Source organism: Palaemon carinicauda, chromosome 7 (assembly GCF_036898095.1).
Source record: "Palaemon carinicauda isolate YSFRI2023 chromosome 7, ASM3689809v2, whole genome shotgun sequence".
Lineage (NCBI taxonomy): Eukaryota > Metazoa > Arthropoda > Malacostraca > Decapoda > Palaemonidae > Palaemon > Palaemon carinicauda.
Window position 1 is genome coordinate 171,286,539 of NC_090731.1, and position 9,707 is coordinate 171,296,245.

The 9,707-nt window shown below is 36.9% G+C and overlaps 2 protein-coding genes across 2 annotated transcripts in view; one reads left to right on the plus strand and one right to left on the minus strand.

Moving 5' to 3' along the window:
* The window catches only part of LOC137644172 (piwi-like protein Siwi), a 43,778-nt gene extending 38,283 nt beyond the window's left edge, over window positions 1-5,495 (minus strand). Inside the window, exon 1 of the mRNA XM_068377168.1 lies at window positions 5,402-5,495. The gene's annotated coding sequence lies outside the window, so the exon portion shown is untranslated. The remainder of the gene's footprint in view (window positions 1-5,401) is intronic.
* A 2,408-nt stretch (window positions 5,496-7,903) lies between these two features.
* On the plus strand, window positions 7,904-9,214 carry LOC137644661 (zinc finger MYM-type protein 1-like). The gene has a single exon (XM_068377613.1). It carries the CDS (start codon window positions 7,904-7,906, stop codon window positions 9,212-9,214), a length of 1,311 nt encoding a protein of 436 aa, XP_068233714.1.
* Window positions 9,215-9,707: the final 493 nt, after the last annotated feature.

Sequence of the window (9,707 nt, forward strand, 5' to 3'; positions counted from 1 at the left end):
AGGGACTAGGACCACCCATGTGTCATCTGACCTAACCCATGGCCCCCAAAAAAGAGGTGATGGCATTAACAGCACTATTTTCGTGACTATGAAAGGCCTTCCTAGACTTAAAACTCTTCTTGGAAGTGTTGATAAAAAAAAAAAGCAAGGGGATGAAAAAGAGGAGATAGTTGCATGAGCAAGGGGAATGAATCACAATAGAACTTAATTGTTGATTTTTAGGGGGTTCTATACCTCTGATACTACTCATTTGCTAATTCACTAATTTGCTGAAGCTGTAATTTATTCCATAACTTTCTACCTCAGCAAATACTGATTCTATTAAAGTGAGGTAGATGAACTAAATATGTATTTTATTTTTTTCTTAGTCTGAGCCTTATTTTTTTTTTCTTAGTCTGAGTTTCCTTAGTGTTGTAAGAAATTGTCCCTATGTTATGTGGGTGTTAGGTATAGACAGCTTCCCTATTATTACCATTTTATTAACAAACAACAGAATTTGCCACTGTAAAATCTCATCGTTTCTGGGGAGCCTTGTATCAGTCAACCTACAATACTCAATTTACAAAGGAAATAAAGGCAAAATTCATTCAATATGCAATGTATAAGGTAGGAAAGGTAGTAGGCTACATATATATGGGGACTGACATGAATTTTATTAGTCTTATTCTCCCACTGATATCGGTTAATTTTAGTCACCACTTTCCTTGTACGTTCCAATTTATATTTTTATTGGGTAATGCATTTCTTGATACATTATAATCTGTCCACAAGGGAAAAAAAAAAAAACTACTATGACATTTTCCTCAATTGTTTGTTGATGTTGCCCATGTCTCAATTAGCTCCTCTCAAAGTCTGTTTCCACTCTAAATGACTCCTTCCTACTGCTCACTAACTTTTTTCACCAACATACGGAGTTACTCTACCCACTGAGCCCGGTCCTCCAATCAGAATGCAGTAACTATTAACTGCATTATTGTAAGCATGTGGTGTTTGGTGATTTTGAAGAAACGAGTTCTAAAATCAAAATATGATTCCTCATGCGTTGCATTTTACCTCTCTCTTCCTCTGGTGATTAGACCCAGCCTTATTTCAAATATCCCAATCATATTATAACAAGTTTTCATTGGGTATTCACAAATTATAAAAGGCACTTCAGCAGCTTAAAGAATTCTCATGTATGCCAGAGGTAAGGGACAGTGACATTGCCCTATCAAGCAGGACAGAGCCCTAGAGACTGACCACATATACATATGATCAGCGCCCACGCCCCTCTCCAACCGAGCTAGGAGCAAGGAGGGCCTGGCAATGGCTACTGATAACTCAGCAGATAGACCTATAGGCTCTTCCAAATCCCCTTCTTTAGCTCACAAGGATGGTGAGGTTGCAGCAACCAAGGGAACTAACGAGTTTGAGCGGGACTCTGACCCCAGTCTGCCAATCACCAAGCAAGGACGCTACCACCGGGGCACCACAACACTTAATTTCAAATAAAAAAAAATCCTCATTTCATTCATGGCTGACAATTCAGGGTCATAAACAGACTTCAACACCAGGCCTTAATATACAGAAGTTAGAAATATCACAAAATTTTTAAGTAATTTGTATTTTCCCTAACATACTTACCTCAAACTACTTTCTTAGGAGTTACTGGGAGGAACTCTTCCCATCCGACCAGAATTGTGTAGTTTACCCTATTCCCCTTTTCTATGGGGTCAACCTCAGGCGGAGATACGCGCCCTGAGGCGACCCGGGGTCAGAGAGCATGCTTGCTCAGGTCGTGCTCCTCAGAAAGTTTCTGGTCGCGACGTGATCATCATCTCGTCGCGCTCTCCTCTCCCAGTGCAACCCTTTGTGTTCTTCAAAGAGAAATTAAGTGTTCTTTATGTATTGAGCCTAGCAGTTTACGTTCAGATCTCATAACTGGCAGTGTCGCATCAGAGTTTGTAAGCCTGAAACTAACAAACTGTGTAATTTGGGGTTTCCCAACCAGCAGTTGTCACAGTGCTATTGCTACCCATCATCCAGAAATATCCGACTCCGACTATCACGGTAAGACAACGTGGCATCTTTGGTCAAATTAATACCAAAACTAATTAAAGGCATTTATAGGCTTTTAATGCTAAGTGTACGGATACTTTAATTTATAGCCAAATACATAAACCAAATATTTTTCCTACTCCCTATCTGGTGTTTTATGCATTTCTGACAATGATTATTGGGGAAAACCACCTTTTAGAAGTTTTTGGACCCCCTTATAGAGACAATTATTGGGGACCCCATAGGATACTTTTTTTTTGGGTGGGGAAATGCCAAAAATGAGGGATTTGCAGTAATAATGATCAGAAATACAAAACAAAAATTAGATCAGCAGTTGGAAAAATATATGGTTCATGCAAGTGGCTGAAAATTAAAGTATCATAATTATCTATGATTCACTTCACGTCCTTTAACTGGTTTTTGTCCTGCAGTGGCTTGCTTCGTTCGTAAAAAAAACAAAAAGCATAACTGCTCCTATATTCTGGTAAGCAGTACATGTTGAGCAGAGGTTGCGAGCCCTGTCTGTTATTTCGGAATTATTATTATTTTATTTTTTTTAACGTAACATGAGTAACTAACTATACACACAAAGGAGAGCGTTTCCATCATAATCAATTGCCGACATGGGTGAAATTACACTAAATTTTGAACTAGATTGTACTTCCCTTTAGAAACATCTTTTTGGGATGGTAGTGAAGTTGAAACTGAAGGGGAGGGTGGAAACAAAAAAATGGCTGTTGTAGAACAACATACGGGAACTTTTGCATAAATATTAGGAAGCTCGTTATTGGTTAAAAAAGTCGGCTAGATAATGATTACATCATAAAACAAAGAAAAACAAGCTGGCAAAATAAAAAACAAGCAACGCGTGTACAAAAACTCGCCATCACAGTCTCCCAAATGTACATAATGAATTTAGCGTGAGAAATAGACCACATTTTAATCAACCGATACTACTACTCCTATTAAACATAAGACAAAAATGCCAAACTAGCCATCACTCATCCATTAACCACAGTGAATTTTAATTTTGCTGGTAATTAGTATTGTTTATTAACCAAAACTTCTAATGTTTTGCTCCACCATAGCTGGCTTCACTCTAAAAATCACTATGTTTTGGCAAGTGGTATATATGTTGAGCCGTGCTCACAAACCCTAGGGGTTACTAATTTTGGGATTTTTTTTTTTTTACTTTCACACGAGCTACCAGAGCTATATTTATCTTCTTCCTCACTGTTATTCCCTACATGAAGAGGTCAGTTGCCAGATTTGGATTCTCCAATGCCTTATATCAAAGGCATCCTCTTCCACCAAACCTCTTCTCTCCATATGTTTCAAGTTTTCTCGTCAATTCTCTACCTACCTCGTAACTTCTCCCCCTAACAGGTTCCTTCCAAGCCCTCCTCACTCCCTCCCCAATAGCTACAGCTATGTGGGTACTGCCTGGAGAACTTTTTAACCCTTTTACCCCCAATGGACGTACTGGTACGTTTCACAAAACTCATCCCTTTACCCCCATGGACTTACTGGTACGTCCTTGCAAAAAAGCTGCTATTTGCATTTTTTTTTTTTTTATTTTGCATATTTTGATAACTTTGAGAAACTTCAGGCATTTTCCAAAAGAATGAGACCAACCTGAAACCTGATGAAAATTAGGGCGGTTTGAGCAATTTAAAAAATTTATATTGCAAAATGTGCTTGCCAATAAATAAAACGCCTAGGGGTTAAGGGTTGGAAAGTTCCAAACAGCCAGGGGGTAAAAAGGTTAATAATGACGCTACCGTATATACTTGAGAAATATTCGACTACAAGTAATGTTCGACCAGTTTTTCCGCTTCAAAAACATAATTTAATATATACTCCATGTAATATTTTGGCATGCACTTAGTCCATAATAAAAGTCTTTATAAAAGCTTCAAAAGTATACCCTATGTAATGTTCGACTCCTTATTTCAAGGCGAAAAAATTGGTTTCCGAAAGTTGCACATTACATGAGTATATACGGTATATACATATATTGACCACCTTCAAGTTTCTTTACCCTTTCTATGCCCCTTCACTTACCTCCTTTGCGTTCCTTTACGCTATTCAGTAACATCGGTTCAAAAGAGATGACTCCGACATTCACTCGTGTTATTTCACCCCATTAGTTTTGCATGAACAAAACATTTTCTCAGTTTCCATAATGTTTTGTGTTCTGCTGTTATCTGCCTAACATTACTTTCATTTAATCGAACCCTAAAGCAAGATTTACACTTGAGGAACAAACTTTACTGGTGGGGTATGTAGGGTGAAAATAATCGGAGTTTTGGAAAATATATCAGAACACAATAAAACGAGAACACTTGAAAAAATTTTTTATACATAAACGGCTGGCTAGAGTAATGCAAATTTACTAAAGTATCAACCGAGTAAGTTAGATTAGGTTAGGTTATTATAATTTGAATGAGAATAAGCTCTCAGAAGGATATTGGGAGTTAAATGGGGTAGACGAAGATGGTTTGGGCAAGCTCTTTGCATTCCCCGCGAAAGATCATTTTACCAAAAGTTCAACTGGGGTCCACAAGCCACCAATAGAGTTGGAAAACCCAGGCCTACATGGCTGAGGACTATAATGCATCAAGTAGATGAATGGAGAATTATAGAGGCTATCGACATCTAACAGAGGTCCTTAGCGTCAATAGGCGTAGGGGGAGATGATGATTATAGTTTGGGACAGGAAAATATTTCCCAGGTAGGGTATGTTAGGACACTTCCATTAATATTTTGAGAAAACACAAAATATTACCCTATTCTGAGCTGTCCAAACATTCAACAACAACATGGTGATGAATACATTTTAATATAAGATATTTGGCCTTCGTTTAATGCAGAATTTCAAAGAATATTTTCTACAGTAGGATAGTAAATGACTTGGAAACTTATCTACCTGGAAATATACTCAAGCTTGAATTTTCGTGTTTGCTAATTAGCCTAGAAAGCTAGGGATGGTGAAATATAAAGCCTATTATATAGCCGGTCTCTAAGGCATATTGGTATCCATTCTCTCTGCCATTCAAAGGACCTTTAAACCTTCAAATTCTTACTGAGTACTTTACATCACAACAAAAACGATATGCAAGGCGTAGTAGCGTAATTAAAGTTATGAACCGGTTGGAATACCCAGTATAAAGTTATGTACATCAATGGAGTAATTTGAGTTTGTCGGCCATTAAGGCAGGGTGTGGTCAAACCGGCTCAAGATATTAGCTATTCAAAGATTTTTTTCAATTAAATACAAATTGCCGACATATACATTCCTATCCTAAGATGTCATTTGATATACTTGAGAGTGTATAAGTAAAAACGATGGAAAATAACTTACCTAAATCGAAAGAATTATCACTAAGTATAAACTAACTACAAACGTCACGTGGCGTGTCTGCAAGGAGAATGATGTTACGACGTCACCAGTGTTGCCAGATGGGTTAGTTTAAAAATCCCCAAAACCCATGATTAAAAAAATCCCCAAAATCCCCATTTCCACAAAAATATTTTCTTCTGATCCTTTAGGCTTTACCAATATAGAAATTTCTAACTATACTTCATGTAAGTGCAAGCAAACTAATTGCAACAATATAAAGATTTACTCATCTTTGTTTCTTCTTCATAGAAAGAAACTCAAGATAAAAAATCCCAGAAACAACCCAAAAATCCCCATTTCCACAAAAATATTTTCTTCTGATCCTTTAGGCTTTACTAATATAGAAATTGCTAACTATACTTCATGTAAGTGCAAGCAAACTAAATGGAACAATATAAAGATTTACTCATCTTTGTTTCTTCTTCGTAGAAATTTGTACAGAATATCCCCATCAGACATCCAAAATCACCAAATCTAGGGATAAATCTCAATATCTGGCAACACTGGTTGTCACACACCTCCCCCCCCTCCTGCACAGTCCAGTTATTGTACAGAGGGTTAATAATTGTCGTATATTTGTGTAATTTCTTATTATTTACGTAAAACCTTTAAACTTCTAAATTTCTTAACTAATATTCTGTGTCATTTGCATAATAGTAATCATACCATCATAATGTATATATTTAAGTTCTTGATATTGAATACTGTTCGAATTATGGCATTTTATGGGTGGAATTGATTTCATTTTTTTTAAATATTTCTTTTAAACAGCTGAAATAATTTCCCAAAACAAATTTGAAACTAATAATTTTGCGAAGTTTATGTCATCCTCAAAGACCTGTGTGTTTCAATTAGCTCTTTATACCATCAAAGATGAAACAGAAAAAATATAATGTTAAAATCCTTTGTCTCCCTAATATTATCATGAAATCATTATAAATTTAGTTAACGGTAGTCTACAATTGGGAGTCTGCATTCAAACACAATCTTAGTATTTTTAGATTAACACCAGACATCAAATATTTTTTTAAACTTGAAAGAAAAAAAAAGTGATAAGTAGATAGGCATATGAACGTTATTCACAAATGTATGAAAAATATTTGACTCCTGCGTGAAAGAGCAAGGATTGTTTTTGGTGCAAATGTGGAATGCAGTAAAGATACAATTAATATAGCAAATGCATGCAAATGTAATAAAGGCTTTGATTTACAGACATAAAATTGTAAAAATTGTCGTATATGTATGTTAGTTATCATGCATGTGGCAACGTTAAGTTTGACTGGCGTTGGCTTTCGTGTACATGATTATGTTGGTTATCATTGCAAATCGAAAATGTAATTTCCTAGTTACATGTAGAGTACCTATAGTTCTTTTTGAGAAATTTTATATATATCTTGTTTCATGATACACAAGGCATTTTTACTTATAATATGTTTAACGATTGGTTTCATATTTTCTTTTTACAATTTCTTCTTTACTTTTATACTTCTTTTCCTACTGAAATGGTTTTCTGACGAGTCTCTGGCAATTGATTTTTCATATTCACTTTTTTAATAATTAAAAATATTGATAAATAATACTTTAAATCAACTTACTTCATCATGCACCTGCACAGTTTCCTCGTATTCTGTTTCCTTTCCTCACTGGGCTATTTTCTCTGTTGGAGACCTTGGGCTTATAGCATTTTGTTAATCCAACTGTGATTGTAGCTTAGCAAATAATAATAATAATAATCTGCCTTTAGCTGCACCCACTTTTTAACCTTTTACTATACTTACATTTCCTTTAGTCTTCTTCCATCTTGCTGTCCAACTCCTCTGTCTCTCAATGTGGCACCTTGGTGATGATTGGCCTCCCATGCCCCAGAGACAGGTCATCTGGCCCAAATTACAAATCCAATGCAAAATATTTGCAGATATATAAGAAATGTTTATTCCAATGTTATAAATAGGTTCATATTTACCTTTAAATTCAATTTGGCCCATATGAGTGCTGAGTATAGAACTAGGTCTTCGTCTCAATAACTTTCTTGATTTTGTGAAATTTCCCTCTATAATTACAAATTGGTACTTTGAGTCCTAGGCTACATGATACTTTAAATATATAGGAATGTATATGACAAAAGTATCTTGTAGGTACTGTAGTGCATGGGCGTCAACAGGTGGGGGACGGGGGGGACAAGTCCCCCCCACTTTTCAAAGTGGGGGGGACATAGTATCATTTGTCCCCCCCCACATTTTTAGTGTTCACTATGGTGATTATACCAATGTAATATTCAGCTAAGGGATGAAACTAGAAATCTGCAATGATGTTAATCAAATGTCAACACAGTTTGGCCTTATTACTGATGGAACCCAAGATATCCAAGGCAATGAACAGGAGGCTGTGTGTGTGTGATATGTCGATGACAAACTGCTAGGATTGTACCAAGTGTCGGCAACTACAGGAGTGTTTCTTAGTAAAATGCTGCAAGACACGCTTATATCTCTTCAACTACCAATTCAACACCTCCGGGCTCAAACATATGATGGTGCCAGTAACATGTCAGGAAAATATAAAGGCTGTCAGGCAGAGATAAAGAAGGCGCAACCACTAGCTCTGTATGTGCAGTGTGGAGCTCATGTTACCCACCTAATTATCAGCAAGGCCATACCAAATTCTCTCTTCATAAAAAATGCTTTAGACAACCTTCAAGAGCTAGGCACCCTCTACAGAAGTTCAGGAAAGTTCAAACATATGTACCTTAATATTCACACAGATGATCTCAACACTCCTTCACCAACAAGTTTGAAGCCAATATGTCCTACACGGTGGCTTACACGGTATGCTGCAGTGAAAGCAGTATTAGATAATTACCCTGATGTACTGGCTGCCCTCCAGGAGGCAGCAAAGGAGTTAGGGTCAACAACTGCATCCCGAGCAGCAGGTTTGTACAAATGTTTGTCCTCAGGGGAATGTCTACTTGGATTATATGGATCACTTCCTCTTATTCAATGTCTAGAAAACTTCAACAAGAGCCTACAAGGATCAAAAGTGACAGTATCTGGAATGCTAGAAGCTGCAGAGGTTACCATAAAGAGCCTACAGTCACTTCGATGCGAGCACAAATTCAAGAGATTATTTGAAGAAGCAGAACAGAAGCTCCATCTGTGTGACCTAGACGCAATTCCTCTTCCAAGAAAGAAAAAAATACCAAAGAGGCTAGACCAAGGATTAGGATTTGCCTCTAACTACTGTCATGACTCAGCTGAAGAGTTTTATCGAGTTGAGTTCTTCAGTGTTATTGATGCTGCCGTACTGAACATTAAAGAATACTTCACTTCCACTGATCTCACCGAGTATCAAGATTTATCGTCAGTACTGTTGACTGGGACACATAAGCCAGAAATTATCACTAAGTATCCAGAACTCAATGAATCTCTGAATCAGCAACTCGATTTCTTCCACAACCAGTTTAAGGGGTCAACAGTTGAAGATTATAGAAAGATCTTCGCAGATATGGTACCAAAAGTTCGCCGAATGTTTCCTCAGGTAGAAGCATTGTTACGCCTTTTACTTGTCTCCCCAGCAAGTTCCTGCACAGCTGAGAGGTCATACAGTGCTCTCAGACGATTGAAGACATGGTTACGTAGCAGTATGAGTCAGCAACGCCTTAACCACCTCATGATTTGCCATGTACATCGTGACCGTCTAGCTACCTTAAGTCCACAGGCGATTGCTGAGGAGTTCATCCGAGCAGAAGACAAACGAAGGACCATTTTTGGTAGATTCTGACTAACAGAATTGCTAGGATTGACACAGGTTATTTTTCGTCTTAATACTTTAAATGATATGATAATAATCTTATTTGAATGAAACAACATGAGTCTTGCTTTCATATAATGTGAATTAATCATTTAATAAACCATGAATGTTGATTTAATCAGGCTTTATTAAAATTTTCAAGTAATATAATAGTGTTTATATCTTAATCATTACAAAGGGTCTAAGGTAATACTTCATGCTCAAAGCTTTAATGTCATCATGTGTGGCCAATGAATTTAAGAAATATTAAAATTATTTTGTATAACTTGACAGACAGATACAAAATTAAAAGGCTTATAACAAGATTTCAGGCAGGATACAGGTCTTGTATTTTGCTGAAATATGTTGCTCAGGTGCCTTTGAAAGCACCAAAAAAGGTAATAAATTAAAAAGATTTCTCGGACTCCCCAGCTGTGAGGGCTCGCTGCGCTCGCCTGTCAATGTCCCCCCCACATTTTAGAAG

Bases quoted from the DNA above. Each gene is read 5' to 3' on its own strand.
- LOC137644661 (XM_068377613.1), top strand. From the start codon at position 7,904: ATGCTGCAAGACACGCTTATATCTCTTCAACTACCAATTCAACACCTC.